Source organism: Scyliorhinus canicula, chromosome 1 (genome assembly GCF_902713615.1).
Source record: "Scyliorhinus canicula chromosome 1, sScyCan1.1, whole genome shotgun sequence".
Taxonomy (NCBI): Eukaryota; Metazoa; Chordata; class Chondrichthyes; order Carcharhiniformes; family Scyliorhinidae; genus Scyliorhinus; species Scyliorhinus canicula.
Window position 1 is genome coordinate 95,568,873 of NC_052146.1, and position 26,562 is coordinate 95,595,434.

At 50.8% G+C, this 26,562-nt stretch overlaps 1 protein-coding gene across 3 annotated transcripts in view; it reads left to right on the top strand.

Annotated features, from left to right (window-relative positions):
- LOC119965251 (sodium/potassium-transporting ATPase subunit beta-1-interacting protein 1-like) overlaps window positions 1-26,562 on the top strand; it is an 840,540-nt gene that overhangs the window by 788,771 nt on the left and 25,207 nt on the right. For all 3 annotated transcript variants that reach the window (XM_038795744.1, XM_038795754.1, XM_038795764.1), the window contains one exon: window positions 15,765-15,846. In XM_038795744.1, coding sequence (XP_038651672.1) covers window positions 15,765-15,846 — 82 coding nt within the window. The remainder of the gene's footprint in view (window positions 1-15,764; window positions 15,847-26,562) is intronic.

Here is a 26,562-nt window from a genome sequence, read left to right on the forward strand (position 1 = left end):
ATGAGTTGTCAAGCTAGGGAACGAACATAGCCTATTGGTTTGAAGACGAGCAGGACTAGGAGGTGAGAAGATCTCCCAGTGTGGGGACTATAATCGGTAATCTCATCATTAGTGCGGTGCCAGCAGTGGATTTTCATGATGGTGCCCAAATTCATGAGCAAGGCAATAAATCCATTGATCAGACTCTGCGGGAGAATGATGATGACCTACATTGAGGACAGAGCAATGCTCCTCGCTTCCTCTCTTTTTAAAAAAAAAGTATTTTTATTAAGGTTTTGTAGAATATTTCACAATAAAACAGTAGTAACAATAACAAAACAAACTAGAGTGAACATTAACATAGTGCAAAAAGAGAATATACAATAACAATTAAATAGACATTACCCCACGCGACCCAGTCTTCCCACACCATCCCAATGAAGCATTCACACCCCCCCCCACCCCCCTCCCACCCCCCCCCCCCCCCCCCCGCACCACGGATTGCTGCTGCTGCTGACATTTTAATTTTCCCCAAGAAAGTCGATGAACGGCTGCCACCTCCGAGAGAACCCTAGCGTAAACCCTCTTAAGGCAAACTTTATTTTCTCGAGTCTGAGAAACCCAGCCATATTGTTAACCCAAGTCTCTACACTCAGGGGCTTTGAGTCCCTCCACATTAATAAAATCCATCTCTGGGCTACTAAGGAGGCAAAGGCCAAGACGTCGGCCTCTTTCGCCCCCTGAACTCCCGGGTCTCCTGACACTCCAAAGATTGCTATCTCTGGACTCGGCACCACCCGTGTATTAAGCACCTTGGACATTGCCCTCACGAACCCTTGCCAGAACACTCTAAGCTCCGGGCATGCCCAAAACATGTGGACATGGTTTGCAGAGCTGCCCTTGCACCTCATATAACTGTCTTCTACTCCAAAAAACTTGCTCATTCTCGCTGTCGTCATGTGTGCCCGGTGGACCACCTTAAATTGAATTAGATTGAGCCTGGCACATGATGAGGAGGAATTAACCCTGCCCAGGACCTCTGCCCACAGACCCGCTTTCAACTCCTCACCTAGCTCCTCCTCCCACTTGCCCTTGAGCTCCTCTACCAGGGTTTCCTCTGCCTCCTGTAGTTCCTGGTAGATATCCGGCACCCTCCCCTACCCAGTTTGCCGGAGACCACCCTGTCCTGTATCCTCAGTGGCGGCAGCGTCGGAAAGGCCACTACCTGTTTTTTCAGGAAGGCTTGTACTTGCAGATATTTAAAGGCGTTTCCTGGTGGCAGATTAAGTTTGTCCTCTAGCGCCTTCAAACTGGAAAAGCTTCCGTCTATGAACAGATCTCACATCCTTCTGATGCCTGCCTTCTGCCAGCTCTGGAACCCGCCATCCATCCTACCCGGGACAAATCTGTGGTTGTTACATATCGGGGTCCAGACTGACACTCCCTCCACCCTCTTGTACCACCTCCACTGTCTCCAGATCCACAGTGTCGCCACCACCACCGGACTTGTGTACTAATGAGTGGGTGAGAACAGCAATGTAGCCATTACCAAAGCTCCCAGACTAGTACCTTTACATGATGCCGCCTCCAGCTGCTCCCATGCCACCACCACCACCCCTCCCCCCATCACCCACTTTCTGATCGAGCTATATTGGCCACCCAGTAGTAGTTATGAAAGTTCGGCAGCGCCAACCCCCCCCCCCCCCCCCCCCCCCTCCCCCGACTGAGCTCCAACAGCGATCTCCTTACTCGTGGGGTCTTATTCGCCCACACAAAGCCCGTAATGATCCTACTCACCCGCTTAAAAAAGGCCTTCGAGATGAAGATGGGGAGGCACTGAAAGACAAACAAAAATCTGGGGAGGACAGTCATTTTCACGGCGCCCTCCCTGCCAGTTACAGGGGGAGCATGTCCCTCCTTTTAAAGTTCCCTTCCATTTGCTCCACCAACCGGGTCAGGTTGAGCCTGTGCAGGGCATCCCATTTCCTGGCCACCTGTATACCCAGGTAACAAAAACTTTTCTCTACCATCCTGAGCGGCAGCTTTCAGTCTCTCCTCCTGCCCCTTGGCCTGGATCACAAACAACTTGCTCTTTCCCATGTTCAGTTTGTACCTTGAAAAACGACCAAAATCCCTCAGTATCCGCAGAACCTCCCCCATCCCCTCCACAGGGTCCGAAATTTACAGGAGCAAATCATCCGCGTACAGCGAGACCCGATGTTCCACCCCCTCCCGAACCAGTCCCCGCCAGTTCCTCGAGGCTCTCAGCGCCATAGATAGTGGTTCTATAGCTAGGGCAAAAAGTGACGGGGAGAGGGGACACCCCTGCCTCGTTCCCAGGTGAAGCTCGAAGTACCCCGACCTCAGCCGGTTTGTACATACACTTGCTACAGGCGCCAGGTACAGCAATTTCACCCAGCCGGTAAAGCCCTCACCAAACCCAAACCTCCCCAGCGTTTCCCACAGGTACTCCCACTCCACCAGGTCAAAGGCCTTCTCTTCGTCCGTCGCTGTTACTACCTCCGCCTCCCCTCCCTCTGAGGGCATCATAATAATATTCAAAAGTCTCCGGACATTGGTATTGATTTGTCTGCCTTTAACAAACCCAGTCTGGTTTTCCTCTATCACCCCGGGACGCAATCCTCAATTCTTGTGGCCAGAATCTTGTCTAGCAATTTGGCATCCACGTTTAAAAGCGAAATCAGCCTGTGTGACCCGCAATGTTCCGGGTCCTTCCCTTGTTTAAGAATGAGTGAGATCAAAGTCTGTGACATTATTGGGGGGAGGGTTCCTTTCTCTCTAGCCTCATTAAAGGTCCTCATCAGGAGTGGACTCAATATTTCTGAAAATTTCTTCTAGAATTCTACCTGGCAACCGTCCGACCCCGGGGCCTTACCTGATTGCATGCCCTCTATACCCTTGGCAATCTTTTCCAATTCAATCGGGGCCCCCAGCTCCTCCACCAGGTCCTCTTCCACCTTTGGAAACCTCAACTGGTCCAAAAATTGCCTCATCCCTTCTGCTCCCGTCGGGGGCTCCGACTCGTATAGTTTACTATAGAATTGCTTAATGACTTTGTTCACCCCCCCCCCCCCCGCATCCAAGACCGTGTTACCCTCCTTTGTCTTTACTCCCCCGATTTCCCTGGCCGCCTCCCTCTTTTGCAGTTGGTGTGCCAGCATTCTACTCGCTTTCTCCCCATACTCATAGACTGCCCCCCTTGCCTTCCTCAGCTGTGCTACCACTTTCCCTGTGGTCGGCAGTTCAAACTCCGCCTGCAGACTCAGCCGTTCCCTCAGTAGCCCTGCCTCTGGGGCCTCCGCGTATCTCCTGTCCACTCGGAGTATCTCCTCCACCAGTCTCTCCCTCTCCGCTCTTTCTCTCTTTTCCCTATGGGATCGAATTGAGATGCGTTCCCCTCTGACAACGGCCTTCAGAGCCTCCCAGACCGTTGCCGCTGCTACATCATCCGTATCGTTTGTTTCCAGGTAGTCCTAGATGTTCCTGCTAATCCGCCCACAAACCTCTTCGTCCAGCAGCAGCCCCACATCCAGTCTCCCGAGTGGGCGCTGCCCTCTCTCCTCACTAAGCCGCAGGTCCACCCAGTGTGGGGCATGGTCTGAGACTGTGATTGCTGAGTATTCTGTCCCCGCCACCTTTGGGATTAACACCCTGCTCTAGACAAAGAAGTTTATGCGGGAATAAACCTTATGAACATGGGAAAAAAAAGAGAACTCCTTCGCTCTCTGCCGCGCAAACCTCCAGGGATCCACCCCCTCCCCCCATCTGCTCCATAAAACCTTAGCCACTGCCGGTCACTTCCCCGTCCTGGACTTTGACCGGTCCAGCTCGGGGTCAATGACTGTGTTAAAGTCTCCCCTTATGATCAGGTTGTAGGGGCAGCACGGTGGCCTAGTGGTTAGCACAACTGCCTCACGGCGCTGAGGTCCCAGGTTCGATCCCGGCTCTGGGTCACTGTCCGTGTGGAGTTTGCACATTCTCCCCGTGTCTGCGTGGATTTCGCTCCCACAACTCAAAAATGTGCAGGGTAGGTGGATTGGCCACACTAAATTGCCCCTTAATTGGAAAAAATAATTGGGTAATCTAAAATTTTTTTTTTTTAAATCAGGTTGTGTGACTCTAAATCTGGGATTTTGCCGAGCATGCGTTTCATCAATTCCACATCATCCCAATTCGGTGCGTAGACGTTCACAAATACCACCCGGATCCCCCCCCCCTAACTTTCCACTCACCATTATATACCTGCCCCCCTTATCTGCCACAATTCCCCCAGCCTTGAATGCCACACCCTTATTATCAGAATTGCTACCCGCCTGGTCTTCGAATCTAGCCCTGTATGAAACACCTGGCCTACCCATCCCTTTCTCAATCCCGTATGATCTGTGAGCTTGAAATGTGTGTCCTGAAGTATTGCTACGTCTGCCTTTAACCCCTTTAGATGCGCGAACACGTGCGCTCTTTTGACCGCCCCATTCAAACCCCTCGCATTCCGCTTGATCAGCCTGGACGGTGGGCTAACCACCCCACCGACCACCCATCACCCTTTTTTGGCCAAACTCGAACCCGCGCCCTTCGCTTCCTCGAGCGCCCCCACAGGGAGCCACCACCCCCGACCCACAATTGGTACCCCAAAATTGATACCTCCTCTGTCAGCAAAGCAGCATCCCCCTCCCCTCCCCCCCAACAGCCCTACGACCCAAAACCCCCCGCCAAGCACCAGCTGAGCACTTGCTCACCCCCCACTACGCTCCTGAGAGTCAGCTGACCCATGCTGACCCCGCCAGCTCCCGCCCCTGGCGCCGATCAGACTGTCGCCTCATTGTCCGGACCCCTCTCGCCACATGAATAAACCAATTAAACTACTTCTCCAGCCCCGGTGAGTTAATAGTAATACGAAACAAAAAATAAACAGAAGACACTAACATTGCCCCGTGAGGAGACACTTGTTGAACCAAGGCTCCAACTTCCCGAAAAATCGCACTAAGTACAGGGCCCCCCTCCCACCTCCATATCTCAACTTTGCCAAAAACACTGCACCTTCCAGCCACCACCACAGCCCTAACACGCACCCAACATTGTATATAATCTTATATTAGAAATGGTACCATGTTACACCACCCCACCACCGCATTCCACCAAAGCTTAACTGTCCTTTAATTCGAGTCCAGCTTTTCTTGTTTGACGAATGACCACGCCTCGACCCGCGTCTCAAAATAGTGATGTCATTCCTTGTAAGTGACCCATATCCTCGCTGGGTGTAGCATCCCAAATTTCACGCCCTTGCTGAAGAGGGTCGCCTTCACTCGGTTGAATTCAGCACGCCTCTTAACCAGCTCCGCACCCAGGTCCTGGTAGATGCGTATCACGCTGTTCTCCCACCTGCTGCTCCGTTCTTTTTTTGCCCACCGCAAGACAAGTTCCTTGTCCGAGAAGCGATGAAATCTCACCACCATGGCCCTCGGCGGTTCATTCACCTTGGGCTTCCTTGCGAGGGCGCTGTGCGCCCCGTCCAGCTCCAGGGGTCGAGGGAATACCCTGTCCCTATCAGCGTCTCCAGCATCTTGGACGCAAATGCTCCCGTTTCCGACCCCTGCACACCTTTGGGGAGGCCCACAATTCTCAAGTTCTAACTCCTGGACCTGTTTCCTAGGTCCTCCAGCCTCTCCTGCCACTTCTTGTGGAGGTCATCCTGCGCCTCCACCAATATGACCAACTCGTCCTCATGGTCAGATAGCTTTTTCTCCATCTCCTTAATCGCTTTCCCTTGCGTCATCTGAGTTGCGATCATTTGGTCTATTGATGCCTTCATCGGGGCCAGAATGTCCTTTTAAAGATCAGCAAAGCATCCCCTAAGGAACTCCTGTTGCTCCTGTGCCCACTGCGCCCATGGACCCTGGTCTTTACTGGCCGCCATGTCGTGCCTTAGCGCCCTCTCCGCACGCTTCTGTCTGCTGGGACTTAAACGCTTCACCCAGCCACTCCTGGTCCAGCTATCCATACAGCAGAGAGGGAATCCTTTTGGCAGTGTTCGCTTCACCAGTCTGCCCCAAAAAGTCTGTGAAAACTCCTGAAAAATGGTACGAGAGTCCGTTCCAGACGGGAACTGCCGAATGGCTGCCCATTCTCCATGGCTGCCCGCTCCTCTCTTCCTCAACGATTTGCTGACTCCTGCCCGACACAGAGCTGAACGTGTTCTGCCAGTGAACAGGCATATCAGGGGTTTAGAGATGCGAGATGAGCTCTCACCTCCAACACCCGCCCCCTCAAGGTTAAGGACCCTATTGTATTCCTCCAATTAACTTCCAGGCTGGGTCAGCCTCTCTATGCTTTGTCAGCCCATGGCATCCTCCCCGCTGGAAAAGAGTTGCTGAAATGAAAGGTCTGAATGTTGATGAACAGGAGGTGGTTGGGGAGGGAGAGTGAGTCCCTGCCAGCAGCAGCGCATCTTTACCGCGTCATCAGTGTGGGAGGTGGGAGAGACATGGTGAGTGCAGAAGAAAGTGACAGAGGCATCACATTGGTTGTGCACAAGCACAAGGTGTTTACTGTGTTTAATAATTCCCTACTTTCCCGATGGTGCCCCCCCCCCCCCCCCCCCCCCCCCCCCCCACCCGCTCCCATCGTGTCAACACCCTTGACGATTATCCTGAGTGACTGGGCCGTGCTCTGCAGTACATCGGCAATACCCACCTGCGACTGGGACAAGCTCCACAGCGCCTCAGCCATTCCCACCTGAGAGTGGAACATATCCTGCAGAACCTCATCAAGGTCAGCCTGGTACTGAGTCAGACATCCTGCTGAGACCCTCAGCCATGGCCATCACCGACTGCACGACACGTTGAATACCTTCACTAATGGTGCCAAAATCGTGCACCAGGCTCTCCACTGTGGTTGTCACCCTAGTAGTGTTGGCTTCGGTGCCACTCACTGCTGGCGACAACGCCTGCGTCCGTAGCCGCTGTGACTCCTCCACTCAGCCTTGGATCTGCTGGAGTGTCGCTGACATCTCCCTCTGAATGTTCTGACCGCTCCCAATCATCTCCATTAGCTTTGGGATTACCTCTTCCAAAGGCTCAGCATTAGTCTGGGACCCAGCTGGGACTGCTGTCTCGCCTAAAGGTTTCTGCTTCCACCTGATGTGCATCAGCAGCGGTGTGGTGCTCAACAGATTGTGTTCCAGAGGTCACTAACATTTTCCACCGAGGGGTGTGTATCTGCGCTGGTGGAGGGTGGGGATGACAGCTGTGGGGATGACAGCTGTGATGCCTCGATTGTGATTTCCTTGGAGCTCCCCTCAAAGGTGGTCTCCTGGGAGGTTGGAAAGGGTGTCACCCAGGATGGGCCGGCACCTTTGACTGGAGGACATGCGAGAAAATGGACATGTGAGCAGTGGGAGGGATGGGTCAGGCAGTAAGAAAATAACACCTCATATTTGACAGGTCCTCTGGGTGGAGTCCAGTGGTTCCTCACCTCTGTGGCGTCCGCCAGCCTCCACATTAGTGACCACCCTGTCCTCGGCCACCCCAGTCACCTCCAGGGTCCATTCCTCGAAGGAGGTGAGGCACCCCACCGCCAAGCTGGGCCCTCTCCCGGCGATCGTGTGACAGCCTTTCCTGTGGAGACACAGAGAGGGTATCGTTAGCCACACGCGTGGTTCACAGTGGTGTGAGGGAGTGTGTGAAGGAAGGGTTGCGGAGGGTTGAAGGGAAGGGAAGTGGGGGGAGCGTTGAGGGGGTGGTGAAGGGAGGGTTGGGGGTTGAAGGAAGAGGAGGTGCGATGGAAGAGTTGGGGCGTTGAAGTGATGGGGTGGAGGGAATGTTGGAGTTCGCAGGGTGAGTTGGGAGGGTGGATGTTCGCATGGGAGCGGAAAGGTCTCTGTGTGGCGACCATTGGTGTCAACTCACTCGTGCTGTTCAGTGTAGGTGGTTAACCTTTTCCCGCCACTGGAGGCCAGTCCTCCTGGTCACACTCAGGGTGCTCACAGCCACCGCCACCTCGTCCCAGGCAGCACTGGCTGCCCTGTGACTGACCCTCTGGGACCGTAGGGGGAACAAGACATCCTCCTGGCCTCCACTGCGTCGAGCAGGCTTGCCAGATTTGCATGCCCGAATCTTGTGGTCAGGCTCCTTGGCGCTCAAACCTATTAGCGGGGGGTTGGCGAGCGTGGTGCCGGCAAATCGGCTGGCGAGCCTTCTTTGCAGCGAAAGCCCGTGGGACTTCGTTAAGTTGACCAATTATCTTTGAAACGCATTGCCGGCCTCGCTGTGCTGAGCGCCGGGAAACCCGTGGCAGTTCTCGCTCGCTACCGCACTTGGAAATCTTTCCGGAGAATTTCACTCAAAGTAATCTTTAGCAGTGTGGCCCAGTAGCGCAATGGTTAGCACTGCTGCCTCACGGCGCCGAGGACTCGAGTTCGATCCCGGTCCTGGGTCACTGTCCGTGTGGCGTTTGCACATTCTCCCTGTGTCTGCGTGGGTCTTACCCCAGAACCGAAAGGTATGCAGGATAGGTGAATTGCCCCTGAATCAGAAAAAAAAGAATTGGGTACTCTAAATTTCTAAAAGAAAAAAAAATCATGCCTCACAAAAAGAAAATATCCAAGACTGGCTGGCAGCATCATTTGAAATTAAAATGTTAAAATGGTCTAGCCTTTTGGGACGTTTGAGATTAATTAGATAACTACCAAAGGCTGGCACAGGCAGAGTAGCTGAATGGCCTTCTGTCCTGCATTGTTCCATGTTTTTAGTGATGTCAAATATACAATACTTGTTTCCAAATCTTTCCATGGCCTTTCTTTTCCCCATCTCTGTAATTTCCTCCACACAAACTCCTGAGGTTCTTCAGCTCCTCAACTTATTATTTCTTGTACATCGGGATTTTAATCTCTTCACCACTGAAGGCTGTGCCTTCAACTATTTAGGCTGCGAGCTCTGGAATTCCCTCCCCAACCCCTCTCTCCCCTCTGTGGTGATATGCATCACTGTAGATACACAAGGGGTTAATGTAAGTACACGTAGACTAGCTAGACACTAGAGGGAGCACCAGATACATGACACACAGACACTCAACCAATAGGTCAGTAAGATAGGACACGACCAATAGGCATTCACGAGGTGACACTGCCACAGAGGTGACACTACCACAGGGGGCCATTACACCAACCCATATATAAAGGACAGAGCACACATGATCTTCCTCTTTCCAGTGGAGACACTCAGTGAGTACAGACACAGGGTTGATTCAACATCACACCCATCACGTGGATTGTAGCAGACTGGTTCGTCAGTCTGAGTAGCTAGAGAAGGATTAACAGTAGAGGCGAATCCGAGTAAGAGAATTGTTAATAGTTAATAAACGTGTTGAAGTTATCTCCACGTCTGAACCTTCCTTTGTCAGAGTGAACATCAAGGAAGCAGCTTACGCCAAGAGCATAACAAGACACCCTCCTGAGACAATCGCCCCTCTTTGTCCTAATATCTACTTTTGCGGGGTGGTGTCAAATTTGCTTTCCAGCACTTTCATGAGCTCTATTTTACATATGCTACATAAATGCAAGTTGTTGTCACAAAAACAACCTCTCAGAAAGATCCAAGTCACAGAAGATGTAGGAAAATCAGACAGTGCCAACAACCAGTGCTCCATAAAATATCTGACTCCTATGGAAAGCAAATTCCCCAGGCACTTTCCACTCACTGGACAGCTCCTGAATTAAATAAATGAGAATGTCAAAGTGTCTGAATGATTCACTGCCAGCTACCCTGAACATAACAAGATCCTCGCAACATTTATAGCCAATCTTCTTCCCAGACAACCAGCACTCAACAAGCAGATGTGAGACACTCTGCCATGTTTGGTAAATAAACATGCAGGAACTGTGAGTATAAAGCCATACAGTAGGTACATGTCACTCAAGTGAAAACATGTCGGGCAAGATCTCCTGGCTGTTCACGCCGGCAGGATCTTTCGTTCCCGCCAGGGCACTGCCCTGGGCACTGCCCAGACATGTCCCTGACCACCCGGTGTCAACGTCCTCCAAGCTCCCCCGGCATGATCATCACATTTGGTCTCTGTGTTCCTGTCGGCTTCACGTTGCCTCAGTGGGTGGGTGAATTCCATGAGCCGAGTCAATCCACCTTAAATCAGATTGTGCATATTTAAGTGAAACGTATTTAAATATGATAATCTGTTGGGAATGAACCAGATTACGTCACCCGCCGGGGTGGGAGGATCTCAAAATGGGTTCACCCTGGCGCCTGTCCGGGGAGGCTGGTACGGGAATCAGCCTCCCGTACTGCTGCTGCTGGCCTACTTGGTCTGCTTTAAAAGCCAGCGATTTAGCAGCTTTCTAGCTACATCCTCCCTGCCCCAGCAGTCTCTCTTTTTTTTTATAAATGTTTTTATTCAGTTTTCGTATTTTATATTGAACAAATTACAAATTGTTAGGAGAGAGAAAAAAAAACAAACAAAAACAAACACGCAAAAATTAACATACATATTTACAGGTAAGCATCTTCGTAGTAGTAACTGCGCCCCCCCCCCCCCCCTCCCCCCCTCAACATGTTTATTTAGCTTGGTTTTGGGCCTTAGCTAGCCATCGAACCCCCGTAACGAACCTGTAGCCCCCCCCCCCCCTCCCGCTACCTTCCCCCGACTATTCTTCCTCTTGTACATTGGCCACAAATAGGTCCCGGAACAGTTGCATGAATGGCTCCCACGTTCTGTGGAAGCCGTCGTCCGACCCTCGGATGGCAAATTTGATTTTCTCCATTTGGAGAGATTCCGAGAGGTCGGACAGCCAGTCCGCAGCTCTGGGCGGTGCTGCTGACCGCCAGCCAAACAGGATTCTACGGCGGGCGATCAGGGAGGCAAAGGCAAGGGCGTCTGCCCTCCTCCCCAGGAATAGATCTGGCTGTTCTGAAACCCCGAAGACCGCCACTATCGGGCATGGCTCCACCCTCACTCCCACCACTTTGGACATTACCTCGAAGAAGGCTGTCCAGTACTCCACGAGTCTGGGGCAAGACCAGAACATGTGGGCGTGGTTGGCCGGGCCTCTTTGGCACCGTTCACATCTGTCTTCCACCTCCGGGAAGAACCTACTCATACGGGTTCTTGTTAAGTGGGCTCTATGTACCACTTTTAGTTGCGTCAGGCTGAGCCTTGCGCACGTGGAGGTGGAGTTGACCCTATGCAGTGCTTCGCTCCAGAGTCCCCACCCGATCTCCATCCCCAGGTCGTCCTCCCATTTCCTCCTTGTTGCGTCCAGTACGGTGTCGTCCCTATCTACCAGTCGGTCATACATGTCACTACAGTTCCCTTTCTCTAGGATACTTGCGTCCAGTAGGTCTTCCAGTAGTGTCTGTCGTGGCGGTTGTGGGTACGTCCTTGTCTCCTTTCGTAGGAAGTTTTTGAGCTGCAGGTACCGTAGCTCGTTCCCCCCAGCTAGCTGAAATTTTTCTGTCAGTTCGTCCAGTGTTGCGATCCTGTCGTCCGTGTATAGGTCCCTGACTGTCAGTGTCCCCCCGTCCTGCCTCCACCTTTTGAAGGTGGCGTCGGTCAGTGCTGGTTTGAACCTATGGTTGTTGCAGATGGGAGCCCTGTTCGACATTTTGGTCAGGCCAAGTTGCTGCCGCAGTTGGTTCCAGGATTGGAGGGTGGCTGTCACCACTGGGCTGCTGGAGTGTTTTTTGGGTGGGGATGGGAGTGCTGCCGTGGCGAGGGCCCGGAGGGAGGTTCCCATGCAGGAGGCCTCCTCCGCACGCACCCACTCAGCTTCTGGCTCCTGGATCCATCCCCTTACTCGCTCGGCTGTTGCTGCCCAGTGGTAGAATTGTAGATTCGGGAGGGCTAACCCTCCCCTGGTTTTTGTTTTTTGTAAGACCTTCTTTGGGATCCTAGCATTTTTACCCCCCCATACGAACGCCATGATGAGTTTGTCCAGCGCTTTGAAAAAGGCCTTGGGGATGTAGATCGGAATGGATCTAAACAGGAAGAGGAACCTGGGCAGTACGTTCATTTTGATCGTCTGAACTCTCCCCGCGAGGGAGAGCGGGAGTGTGTTCCATCTTTGCAGGTCCTTTTTAACTTCCTCCGTCAGGCTGGTGAGGTTCCATTTGTGGATCCCTTTCCAGTCATGGGCTATTTGGATCCCCAGGTAGCGGAATTTATGTCGGGCTTGTTTGAACGGCAGCCCCTTTAGTGCTGCCCCCCCCCCCCCCCCCCTTGCGGGTGTAATGGGAAGATCTCACTTTTGCTCATGTTGAGTTTGTAGCCCGAGAAGGCTCCAAACTCTTCCAGGAGCGCGATGATTCCGTCCATGCTGCTTTGTGGGTCTGAGATATAGAGGAGCAGACCATCCGCATAGAGTGAGACTCTGTGCTCTCTACCTCCCCTTCGGATCCCCCTCCAATTTTTTGCTGCCCTGAGCGCGATTGCTAGCGGTTCGATTGCTAGTGCGAACAGCAGCGGGGACAGTGGGCATCCTTGTCTGGTGCCCCTGTGCAGCTGGAAGTATTGGGAGTTGGTATTGTTGGTCTGTACACTCGCCATGGGAGCGTTGTCCCAGCAGTCTCTCTTAAGCTCCAGGTGCTTACTTAAGCAATGCCCTTCACCTCTGTTTCTTAACAATCTAATTTACATATTATTAATAAAACCTCTCCGCTCCAAGAAGAAACAACGTCAGCTTCTCTACACAACTGAAACCCTTAATCCTTGATACCATTCTGGTAAATCTTTTCTCCACCCTCTCTAAGATCCTTAAAATCCTTCCTAATGATCAAAGTAATAGAACACCCGGTATGGAATATGAACAGAGATAAAGTGGGTTAAGTGCATTTTGGGGTATGTTAAGTGGTGTTGAAATCAAAATTCCTTCAAGATCTCATTGTTTCTTATTTTGTGGAGGAGAATCCCATTGTGGGCCAACTTTGCAGACATTCCTGCCCTACATCTCGTATCACGGCCTCAACTGCTGCCTCCTGAAAGCTGACGATTCAACCTTGCCGCATTGCCATCATATTGATGGAGACCGTAAAAATGCGTTCCAAAATATTTTAGCTGCAAAATGGCCCTTTTACCCTGAAACAATGTTGTGGCATTTTAAACAGCTGCAGCGCCAACCTGAATCTGGAAGCTCTCATTGCCATTCATCTGGAGTCTCCTGGGCTGGTCAAGAGAGACATTGAGTGAACAGGAGGTAGAATCATAAAATCCCTACAGTGCAGAAGGAGGCCGTTCGGCCCATCAAGTTTGACCTTCGAGGAAGAGCACCCTACCTTGGCTCATCCTATCCCCGTAATCCTACTTAGGGGCAATTTAGCATATCCACCCTGTTGCCTCACGGCACCGAGGTCCCAGGTTCGATCCCGGCTCTGGGTCACTGTCCGTGTGGAGTCCTGCACATTCTCCCCGTGTTTGCGTGGGTCTCGCCTCCACAACCCAAAGATGTGCTGGGTAGATGGATTGGCCATGCTAAATTGCCCTTTAATTGGAAAAAATGAATTGGGTACTCTAAATTTATTTATTTTTTTAAATTTAGCATATCCAATCCACCGAACCTGCACATCTTTAGACTGTGGGTGGAAATTAGAGCACCCAGAGGAAACCCACGCAGACACAGGGAGAACGTGCAGACTCCGCACAGACAGTCGGGTGAGGTCAAATTGAACCTGGGCCTCTGGCCTGGTGAGGCAGCAGTGCTAACCACTGTGCCACCATGCCGCAACTGTGCGCATGTCGGGAGAATCAAAAACAAAACCTCACCTCGGCCTCACCCTTGTACACCCTATTTCAATGAGCTCTACCTACAGAATGAGCTTGTTTTTCTACAGTGCACTCTGAATTGTGCAGAACATCCTTTTGCAAACAGGTAATCACTCTCAAAGCGTCATTGTTACGTAGTCAATTTCAACAGCCAATTTGTGCACTGCAAGATTTCACAAACTGTAAATGAAGACTATCTAATTAATCTGCTATTGGTGTTGTTGGGGGCCAATGGTTATGTTACAGGGCTAATAATTTAAAAAGAGGCTTAGGCTCACTCGCTAAAGAATCCCACTGTGGAAGTTGGAAAATTTTAATGCAGTTTAAGAAATCTGGAAATTAAAAGCAAGTGTCAGTAAAAGTGACATGAAATTATCAGATTATTGGGAAATTCCAATTGGTTCACTATCATCCTCAAGGGAACCTCCCATTGTTAACTTGTCTGGCCTAGAAGTGACTCCAAACACATATCTAGATTTATTTTTATTATTTCACCAATGTGTTTGTTGCTGGCTAGGCCATCATTTATTGTCCATCAATGATGGTGATCTGCTGTTTTGAACTGCTGCAGGCCATGTGGTGTAGGTACACCCATCGTGTTGTTAGGGACGAAATTCCAACATTTTGACCCAGTGAAGAAACGGTGATATATTTCAATGTCTGGGCAGTGAGTAGCTAAGGGGGGAGCTTGTAGGTGATGCTGTTCCCATGCATCAGCTCGCCTTATCCTTCTAGGTGGTAGAGGCCATGGGTTTGGAAGTTACTTTCAAAGGAGCATCAGTGAGTTGGCACAGCACATCTTGTGGATAGCAGACATTTCTTCCACTGTACATTGATGGTGGAGGGAGTGAATGTCAAAGGTGGTGGATAGGGTATCAATCAAACGGCTCCTTTTTCCTGGATAGTGTCGAGCTTCTTGATTGTTGTTGGAGCCGCACTCATCCAGGTATGGGAAGAGTACACCATTACACCCCTGACCTGTGCCATGTAGATTGTGGATGGGCTTTGGGGAGTCAGGGGGCAAGTTACTCGCTGCAGAATTCCCAGGGCAGTCACCCTCACCTCACCTCTTGAGTTCTGCTTTTTTGCCCATCCCTGAGCCAAAGGTATAATGGGGTCAGGAGCTGAGTGTTCCTGACAGAACCCAAACTGTGCGTCCATGAGCAGGTTATTGCTGAGTAAGTGCCGCTTGATAGCACTGTTAATAACACTTTCCATCACTTAGCTGATGATCAAGAGTAGACTGATGGGGCAGTAATTGACCGGGATGGAAACTTTTGTAGACAGGGCACATCTGGGCAATTTTCCACATTGTCAGGTAGATTCCAGTGTGCCACTGTGTAACTGCAATGGAACTGAAATGGAACTGCTTAGCAAGGATCACAGTTAGTTCTGAAGCAGAATTGAGTCTTCAATGCAATAGCCAGAATGTTGTCAGGGCCTATGGTTGACCCTTAACTGCCCTCTGAAATGATGTAGCAAGCCGCTTAGTTGTATCAAAGCACTACAAGACTTAAGTTCAAGAGGAAGGCCCGCACCTACCTTCACAAGGCAACTAGCAAAGGATAATAATTGCTGGTTATGTCGTCAGTCATCAAGTCCACAGAAAGAATTAGGTATCTAATGATCTCTTTGATAAGGTGTATGGTAAAAACTTGCATTTATATCGCACCATTTATGGCTTAAGGACATCTCAACATGGTTTACAGTCAAAGGAACACTTTTTGAAATGTACTGTTTTAATATATGGGAAAGCGCCTGCCAATTTGTGCACAGCACGCTCCAATAAACAACAATGAGATGATGATCAGATCATTTGGTTTTCAGATGTTGGTTGAAGAAGGGGATTGGTTGAGGGGATTGAGGGTGGTATGGAAATAGTTGAAAAGTGGAAGTTTACAAGGTGCGACCAAAAGATGCAAAGAACGTCTCTCATCGCAGCACCCAGAAAGCTATTGATTAATCACAATGCAAAATACTCATTGTCTCTCCTGTATTTTCAGTTGACTTCATCGGCGGATTTGATTCTTATGGCTATCAGGCCCCTCAGAAGACCTCTCATTTACAGTTGCAGCCTCTGTACACGTAAGTGCTTTACACGCGGAGAAAGGAAATATCCAACAGTTCCCTGTGGTGAATGTACATCGTGTAATTCACACTGTATAGTATTGTGTCCTTGTGGGCTCTTTCTGTGAGCCATTGCGCGGCTCTGCCCACAGGGGAGATGAGGAGTTTGTACAGGGCTCCACCCTTGGCTCTGCCCATGGCCCCTCCCACTACCGGAAGTATAAATTGCTACAGCCTTGTAAGTGTGCCCTCAGTTCTTCTGGTCACAGGTAGGCTCAGTTGTAAGTCTATTAAAGCCACAGTTTACTTCCTATCGTGTCTCGAGTGAATTGATGGTCACATCATTCCCCACTGATTTTTTTTCTTTTTATAAATTTAGAGTACCCAATTCATTTTTTTTCCAATTAACGGGCAATTTAGTGTGGCAAATCCACCTACCCTGCACATTTTTGTGCTGTGGGGGCAAAACCTCCGCAAACACGGGGAGAATGTGCAAACTCCACGCGGACAGTGACCTAGAGCCGGGATCGAACCTGGGACCTCGGCGCCGTGAGGCAGCAGGGCTAACCCACTGCGACGCCGTGCTGTCCACTGTTTCCTACTGATACAATCAAATCCACTGTGTTATCTTCCACCCCACCACTTCATTTCAGTGTGAAAGCCTTTGTCTGATGTTCCAGGGAATGTTGTCTGTGGATAATAATCCATATTTTGTTTTTAATGCCTGTCTATGAGAATATTTTCAATTTTATGACTCTCTCCACTGTGGTAGCTACCTGCTAATTGGCATTCACAGGGGAGAAGAGAAAAATCAGAGCTGGCGAAATTTTGAATATCGTAAACATGAGTGGAAGAGGGAACTAGTGTTTGTAGTGTTCTGCTCACGTCTGCTGTGGCTGATTAAATCGGCGTTTTAAGAAGCTGCGTCCTCAAACAATACATTCATATTGCCCAGTAACCAGTGCCAACAGCTCTGACACCCTTCCCCAGCCCCCCCAAACACCTCTGACAGGTGGATGAGGAAATCATCCTTCAATCCCACACAGACCAAGCAGGTTCCAGGGTCAGTCCTCGGTCTGTGGGATGGTGGGGCTCAGGGTGCCAGAATATGGTTGCCATGGCAACAATCTGTTCAAGGGAGTCACCCAGCAAGATGGAGGTTGTTCCTCCCCCAGGCCTAGGTCAGGGTTGCCAACCATCTAAGGTTGCTAACTGCGATTAAATGAATTCCTGGAGCTTTCATCACATGACTTTCCCCCATATAAGATCCTAAGGCGATTTCACCGGCTAGAAACCAGCGGGAATTTTGTTTATTCTTCATTTACGGGATGTGGGTGTTGCTGGCTAGGCCAGCATTAATTGCCCTTGAGAAGGTGGTGGTGAGCTGCCTTCTTGAACCGCTATAGCCCCAGAGATGTAGATACACCCACGGAGCTGTTAAGGAGGTAATTTCAGGATTTTGACCCACTGACAGTGAAAGAACAGTGATAAATTTCCAAGTCAGGGTGGTGAGTGAATGGGTGGGATTTGTCCTGATGGTGGGGTTCCCAGGTTTCTGCTGCTCTTGTCCTTCTAGGTGATAGTAGTCGTGGATTTGAAAGATGTTGGTTAAGGAGCCTGCAGTGCATCTTGTCGGTGGTACACACAACTGCTACTGTTCATCAGTGGTGGAGGAATTGAATGTTTGTGGAAGGGGTAGCAATCAAGTGGGCTGCTTTGTCCTGGATGGTGTCAAGCTTCTTGAGTGTTGTTGGAGCTACAATCATCAAGGCAAGTGCAGAGTATTCCATCACAGAATCATAGAATCCCTACATTGCAGAAGGAGGCCATTTGGCCCATCGAATTTGCATAGATCCATATCCCACCTTATCCCTGCAACCCCATTATCAAACCTTCACATCCCTGGACTCTAAGGGCAATTTAGCATGGCCAATCCACTTACACTGTACATCTTTGGACTGTGGGAGGGAACTGGAGAACCCGGAGGAAATCCACACAGACATGGGAAGAGCGTACAAACTCCCCACAGACAGTGGTCTTAGGCGAGAATTGAACCCGGGTCCCTGACACTACCCTGAGGAACTCCTGCAGTGATGCCCTGGGACTGAGATGATTGACCTTCAACCACCACAACCATCTTCCTTTGTGCCAAGGATGAATCCAATCAGCGGTGGATTCCCCCCCCCCCCCTCCCCCCCCCCCCCCCACCCGATTCCCATTGACTCCAGTTTTGCTAGGGATCCTTGATTCCATACATGATCACATGCTGCCTTGGTGTCAAGGACAGTCACTCTCACCTCACCTCTGGAATTTAGCTCTTTTGGCCATGTTTTAACCAAGGCTGTAATGAGGTCAGGAACAGAGTAGCCTTGGTGGAACCCAAAATGAGCAACAGTGGGAAGGTTATTGCTAAGTGAGTGTCATTTGATAGCATTATTAATGACCACTTCCATTACTTTACTGATGGTGGAGAGTAGACTGATCGGGCGATAATTGGCCAGGTTGGATTTGTCCTGTTTCTTGCATATAGAGCATAGCTGGGCAACTTTCCACATTGCTGGGTCGATGCCAGTGTTGTAGCTGTACTGGAACAGCTTGGCTGGGGGCACAGCAATTTCTGGAGCACAAGTCCAGTATTATTGCTGGAATATTGTCAGGACCCATAGCCTTTGTTGTGTCCAGTGTCTTCAGCTGTTTTTTGTTACCATGTGGAGTGACTGAAGACTGGCTGCTGAAGACCTCCGGAGGAGACCAAGATGGATCGTCCACTCGCATTTCTGGCTGAAGATTGTTGTGAATGCTTCAGACTTCTCTTTCGCACTAACGTGCTGGATATTTCCACTTGTGGGAGTGACTAGAACTGGGGGACACAGTTTAAGAATAAGAGGTTTACCATGTAAGACAGATATGAAGAGGAATTGTTTCTCTCAAAGGATTGTTATTATGTAAAATTGTCTTCTCCAGAAAGCAGTAGAGGCTGGGTCATTTGAATTTGTTCAAGGCAGAGTTTTTTTTTTAACAGACAATTTTATTTAAGTATTTTTGGCATTATAAACAGTAACAATATACATTAGTGTGCAGATCCCAATTACAAAAAACATAGTGCAAATAACAGTACCACTCTCGCAGATAGACCCGCCTATTCTTCCCCCCTACCCTACACTATTCTACCCCCCCTTCTGACGATTAGTTCCCCGCAAAGAAGTCGATGAATGATTGCCACCTCCGGGCGAACCCCGACAGTGATCCTCATAAAGCAAACTTGATTTTTTTTTCCAAGCCGAGAAAGCTTGCGATTTACGACAGCCATACTTCGGTCTTTGGGGGCTTTGAGTCCCTCCAGGCCAACAGTATACGTCGCCGGGCTATCAGGGAAGCAAAGGCCACAACGTCGGCCTCTATCCCCTCCTGTACTCCCGGGTCTTCCGACACCCCAAAAATCGCCACCTCTGGACTCATCGCCACCCTTGTTTTCAGTACCCGGGATATGACGTCCGCAAATCCCTGCCAGTATCCCCTGAGTTTTGGACACGCCCAGAACATATGGACATGGTTCGATGGTCCTCCCCCACATCTAGCACACTTGTCCTCCAACCCAAAGAATTTGCTCATCCGGGCCACCGTCATGTGGGCCCGGTAAACCACCTTGAACTGAATCAGGCCGAGCCTGGCACATGTTGCGGTTCCATTTACCCTCCTCAGAGCGTCTGCCCATACGCCTCCCTCCAACTCCCCACCAAACTCCTCCTCCCACTTAAGTTTCAGTTCCTCGGTCCCTGTGTCCTCTGCTCCCATAAGCTCCTTATAAATATCTGAGGCTCTCCCCTCTCCTACCTCACCCCTGGAAATTACCCTGTCCTGGATCCCCCTTGGTGGAAGGCGTGGAAAGGACGGGACCTGTCTACGTACGAAATCCCGCACCTGCAAGTACCGAAAGTCATTCCCCCTCGCCAGCCCAAACGTCTCCACCAGCGCCCTCATGTTCGCGAAGCTCCCTTCCAGGAACAAGTCACCCATCCTTCCCACCCTCGCCCTCCGCCACGCTCGAAACACTCGACAAATCGGTGGTTGTCACATATTGGGGACCAGACCGACACTCACACTTCCCCCACATGCTTCCTCCATTGGCCCCAAATCCGCCAAGCCGCCACCACTATAGGGCTGGTGGAGTACCTGGCAGGGGAACCTGGTGGGAACGGCAGGGGAGCCGTGACCAGGGCTGCCAAGCTGGTGCCCCTGCATGAAGCAGCCTCCACCCCCTCCCAAACCGACCCCGTACCCACCATCCATTTCCTTATCATGGTTATGGTAGCCGCCCAGTAGTAGTTGCTGAGGTTCGGCATCGCCAGCCGCACCTCGCTACGGTTCCGTTCCAGCATCCCCCTCTTTACCCGTGGACTTCCCCGCCCAAACAAATCCCAGGATGATTTTATTGATTCTTTTAAAGAAGGACCGCAGAATGAAAATAGGGAGACACTGAAAAATAAACAGGAATCTCGGGAGGATCGTCATCTTCACCGTCTGTACTCTCCCCGCTAGTGACAGCGGGAGTGCATCCCACCTCCGAATCTCACTGCTCATTTGCTCCACCAGCCTGAACAAGTTCAACTTATGCATCTTACCCCAGTCGCGCGTCACTTGTATCCCTAGATACCTAAAACTTTCCCCAACCAGCCTAAATGGGAGCTCCGTCAGCGTATTCTACTGACCCCTCGCCTGCACCACAAACATCTCGCTTTTTGCCATGTTCAACTTGTAGCCCGAAAACCGGCTAAACTCCCCTAGGATTTCCATAACCCCGTCCATCCCTACCACTGGATCTGACACATACAAAAGCAGGTCATCCGCGTAGAGCGAGACCTTGTGTTCTATCCCTCCCCCTGACCATTCCCTTCCATCCCCTTGCCGCTCTCAGAGCAATTGCCAGCGGTTCTATGGCCAAAGCAAACAGCAGTGGAGAGAGGGGGCATCCCTGTCTTGTCCCGCGGTGTAGTCTAAAATACTCAGATGTTGTGCTGTTTGTCCTTACACTAGCCTCTGGGGCCTGATATAGCAGTTTAACCCAGTCCACAAAGCCCTCTCCAAACCCAAACCGTCCCAGCACCTCCTATAAATAGATCCACTCCACCCGGTCAAAAGCCTTTTCAGCAACCATTGCCACCACTACCTCCACCTCTCTGCCCTCCGGGGGCATCATAATCACATTGAGTAGCCTTCTTAGATTGGCTACTAGCTGCCTGCCCTTAACAAACCCCGTTTGGTCCTCCACAATCACGTCCGGTATGCAGTTTTCGATTCTGGACGCCAGGATCTTGGCCAGCAGTTTAGCGTCTACATTAATCAGGGAGATTGGCCTATAGGACCCACAGACCTCCGGATCCATATCCCGTTTTAATATCAGCGAGATGGTGGCTTGCGACATCGTCGGGGGTAGCACCCCATTGTCCCTCGCCTCGTTAAACACCTTAACCAGCACCGGCCCCAGTATACCCGCAAACTTTTTGTAGAACTCCACTGGATACCCATCCGGCCCCGAGGCTTTACCCGACTGCATGGCCTTCAGGCCCCCCATTACTTCTTCAGCTCTAATCGGGGCCCCCAGCCCCTCTACCATCCCCCTGCCCACCTTTGGGAAGGTCAGCCCATCTAAGAAGCGCCTCATCCCCTCAGGCCCCGTGGGGGGTTCCGAGGTATACAGCTTACTGTAAAAGTTCCTGAATACCATGTTCAGTCCTGTCGCGTCTCCCACCCGGTTCCCTGCCCCGTCCACTACCGTCCCTATCTCCCTGGCCGCCTCCCTCTTCCTAAGTTGCTGTGCAAGCATTCTGCAGGCTTTCTCCCCATACTCATACACCACGCCCCTGGCCTTTCTGAGCTGCTCGATGGCTTTCCCAGTGGATAGTGCTCCCAGCTCCGCCTGCAGTCTCCATCATTCCCTAAGTAGCTCTGCCCTCGGGGAGTCCGCATATTCCCTATCCGTCCGTGTCATCTCCTGCACCAGTCTGTCCATCTCTGCCCTATCCGTTCTGTCCCTATGGGCTCAGATTGAGATCAGTTCCTCTCTCACCACTGCCTTCAGCGCCTCCCAGAGCACCGCTGCTGAGACTTCCCCTATATCGTTGACCTGCAGGTAGTCCTGCGTGCATTTCCCCACTCTCTCACACACCCTCTCATCTGCCAACAATCCCACCGCTAACCTCCATTGTGGGCGCTGGTAACTTTCTTTGCAGACCAGCATGTCGACCCAATGTGGAGCATGGTCCGAAATAGTGATCGCCGAGTATTCAGTATCCCTCACCCCCTCCAAAAAGTCCCTACTCAAAATAAAGAAGTCAATACGAGAATAAACCTTGTGAACATGTGAATGGAATGAGAACTCCTTCCCCGTCGGCCGGCTGATTCTCCAGGAGTCTAACCCCCCCCATTTGTTCCATGAACCCTCTCAGTTCTCTTGCCATTGCCGGAACCCTGCCCGTTCTGGAGCACGACCGGTCCAGGTTGGGGTCGAGGACTGTATTAAAGTCCCCACCCATAATCAACTTGTGCGAATCCCAGTCGGGGATTTTCCCCAACAGCCTTTTGATGAAATCTACATCATCCCAGTTTGGAACGTAAACATTTACTAGGACCACCTTCACCCCCTCAAGCTTGCCCGGGACCATGAGAAATCTACCCTCCCCCCCCCCCCCCCCATCCGCAACTGTGCTGTCCGCCTCAAACTTAACCCGTTTGTTAATCATGATCGCGACCCTTCTGGTCTTAGCGTCAAGCCCCAAATGGAAGACCTGGCTAGCGCAGTCATTCCGTAATCTAATCTGGTCCGCCACTTTCAAATGTGTCTCCTGCAGCAACATTACATCCGCCTTCAGAGCCCGTAAGTGCACGAATACACGTGTCCTCTTGACCAGCCAGTTTAATTCTCTAACATTCCAGCCTGGTTGGATGTGGCGAATGTAACTCCGTAATTCACACTGTATTGTATATACATGAGACCATGCATTAATAAGAGCAGTTGCGTTGCCCGACCACTAGGGGGAGTAGCGCTGGGAATGCTTAGGAGTTTGTACAGGGCTCCACCCTTGGTTCCACCCATGACTCCTCCCCCTAGATTGCTGTATAAATACCAATGCTCAGAGCCAGTCGTTCAGTTCATCGAGAGTTCAACGTGGAACAGGCTGGCTCTGTTGTAAGTAGATTAAATTGATGGAACCATCAATTCACTAGACACGTGCTTTAAGATATGAACTACTGTTCATATCTTAAAGCACGTGTCTAGTGAATTGATGGTTCCATCATTGGAAGGCACCCTGCCCCCCCCCTCCCCCCTACGTCAATCAGCCATCCCCCTTCTTGGGCCCACCCCCTGCCCATGTGCCACGCCTCCCCTGGTCCGCCTCTTGGCAGCTCCCACCCCCGACCCCTTCCCTGTTACCTGGTTCAGTTCCCTCCCTCGTCAACAGATCATCTTCCCCCCCTCCAGCAACAACCCCTCGTAACCTAACCCCTGCCATATACTGGCTGTATACACACCCCCCATCTCCCTCCCGTTGACTAGCTCAAAGCAGCTAGCCTGGTGGCTCTCAACTCCGGCTCCACAATGTCCCACACCTATTGTCCCCCTGCTCCCCTCCCCCCGCCCATCCACACCACCTCCCCAGAACAGCCCTGTTCGGGCAATCACTCTGGGACCGAGATAGAGAGAAAACAAACAAAGAACAAAGCAACATTCTCAGAAGAAGAAAAAAGCAGAGAACCCGAACAGCCCCCCAGCACCCATCAACTTAAACTTTAACTATCACTTTGGCTTTAACTTTAAAACTTTCAAACAGGCAAACACAAACACAAGAACACCCCCAATTTTTTAACTAAAAGAGCATGCCGAACGTCATCGCTAACACAAAGGGCAATCTGTGAACAACTGCAGACATCCCTTAGTACACTCTAACTTCAGTCCATGGGTCCTCAGTTCGGCACCAGTCCATGCCCCTTAGTGAAGTCCATCGCTTCCTCCGGGTCGTCAAAATAATGTTGCTGTTCCCGGGATGTGACCCAAAGCCGCGGCGGGAAAAGTAGCCCGAACTTGACCTTTTTAAACAGAATCTCTTTAATTTGTCTGTAGGCTGCCCTCCTTCTGGCCACCTCCTGGCTCAGATCCTGGTAGATGCGCAGGACGCTGTTGTTCCATGAGCAGCTCCTCGTGCTCTTGGCCCACTGTAGAACCCGCTCCTTGTCCATGAACCTATGGAACCTGACCACCATTGCCCCCCCCCCCCCTCCCCGCCTTTGTGGCTGCCTCACCTGCACTCTGTGTGCCCTGTCCAGCTCCAACGGACGCGGGAAGAAATCATCCCCCACCAGCTTCTGCAGCATGTCTGCCACATATGCCGTGGCATCCACTCCCTTGGCCCCCTCCGGGACCCCAATGATTCTCAGATTCTACCGGCGAGACCTGTTTTCCAGGTCCTCAGCTTGTCCCTCAGCCTTGATTGCTGCTCCTTCAACTTACTAATTTCCTCGTCCGCTACCGTTGGAAATCCGCCTGCTCTTCCACTATCTTCTCCAGTGCCTGGACCTTCTTATCCTGAGCATCCAGTCTCTGGTCAAATCGCTCCACCGCTTTCTGGAGCGGCACCAAATTATCCCGCTTCAGTGCTGCGAAGCTCTCTTTCATTTTTTTTTAATAAATTTAGATTACCCAATTATTTTTTCCAATTAAGGGGCAATTTAGCATGGGCAATCCACCTACTCTGCACATTTTTGGGTTGTGGGGGCGAAACCCACGCAGACACGGGGAGAATGTGCAAACTCCACACGGACAGTGACCCAGAGCCGGGATCGAACCTGGGACCTCAGCGCCGTGAGGCGGTTGTGCTAACCACTAGGCCACCGTGCTGCCCTCGAAGCTCTCTTTCATGACCTGCAGCATGTTGTCCAGTGCTGCCTGGACCGTCCTTTCCATGGTCCGTTCATCGGCCATCTTTCCTCCCACTTGAGCTTCCACACCACCTTTGTTCAGCCCCTTCTTCGTCTGTTTTCGCTCCCTTCTGCTCCTTAAGTCCATACAACTCTGTATGGATTCAGATCTAGAGTGCTATTGTTTTTCACTCCAGCGCTCAAAAGTTCAAAAAAGTCGGGGAAAAAGGTCTTAAAGTCAGATCGGAGCGAGAGCCACCAAATGTGCGACTTACTCCCTCAGCCGCCACTGGAAGTCGTTCAAGGCAGAGTTAGGTAGGTTTTTAAAAGACAAGGGAGTCGAGTGTTATGGAGGGCAGACCAGAACCCAAATCAGCCATGATTACTGAGTGGCGGAGCAGGCTCGAAGGGCTGAATGGCCTGAAAGGCTGAATGCTGGCTTTTATGCTCCACTGAGCCTCTTGCTGCCCTATTTCATCTGCCCTTGCAGTTGTTCCTTCTGTTCATTTCCCCTCATGTACTTACTGAGCTTCCTCTTCAACCCATTCTCTGCTTTTTCCCAAATGCCCTGTAGTTATATTTCCCTTTCAAGTATTCATCCAGCTCCCTTTTGATGTGGGAAATTCAGGCAGGGGAAGTAAACATTTGGCTGACATCCGGGGTGAAGGCCCATTGAACCGGACTCCAGCGTGAATCTTATCGTTCAGAAAAAAAGAGGGTGGGCAAATGCTCAGGGTATGGAATAATAGAATCCAGTGATTTCCAAATTAATAATCTCAGTGCGTTAAGGTTGTGCCTTATTTTTGAATTTTAACCTCAATAGTTTTGCTCATGCTTATAACCGGTCTCACGTCTCCTCCCCACCAAACCATCCCCCACACCCAACCCCCAATCTTTGGCCCCACTCTCCTCCCTTATCCAGGCAAGATGTTCTTGTAAATTAATCTGCTTCAGAAAAAAAATCAGTTTGGTCTGCCTGAGTGACCTTCACCTTTGGTATGATTTAACTGAGCGGTCTTGTTTGAAGTTAAAATCCCCAGTGGTAAAAACAAAACTTAAGAGGATCTTCATTGTGAGTTAACTGAACAGGAGTGGGCTAATCAGGGCCCAAATTCACCCCGTCAGCTTCGAGTGCCACTTCATTTGCATCTTTGCCCATCAGTTTACTAAACTAGGTCCCAGAGGGTGTGCTACTGGCAAAACCAGGAGCCGTGTAAAATATAAAGGGTCAGGCTGGAATGAACTCCGCATTGTTAGAATATTTTTCTATCTTCAAGGTCATCAGCTGAAATTTGGGTGAAGGGAGTCCATGGGAGTTGGCGGGGGGCTGGGCAGGATGTCTGTTGGAGTGGCATGAAGCAGAGGGCTATCGAGACTGGGGGGTGGGGGAAGGGGACGAAGAAAAACAAGCTCCTTGATTGGAAAAAAAATCTGTTCTCAACTTTCAAAGAAAATAATTAATTTTCTGTCACACAAAGCATAAGCATGAAGCTTTAAATCCTATTTGAGAACAGGAATTAGGCCCTGCATCCCCTCAAGACTGTTCTGTCAATCAATGAGATTGTGGGGGTGAGTCATTTTAAATTTCAGCCATTAGCTTCTCTCATCAGTTCAGTTGACAACGGAAGGTAAACAGATCACACTGTGCAGAAGACGGGCCAGCTGGGAAAACAGTTGCAGGGAGGGTGGGTGCACCACCCTTGGACTCAGTGCCATCTGGGGTTAGGAAAGGGAGAAAAATATCATTGAAAGTTCCTGAGGTCTTTTGGAAAGTATTTTTACAGTGAGGGCACGGGGCCTGGCTACCTTTACTCCACAGAA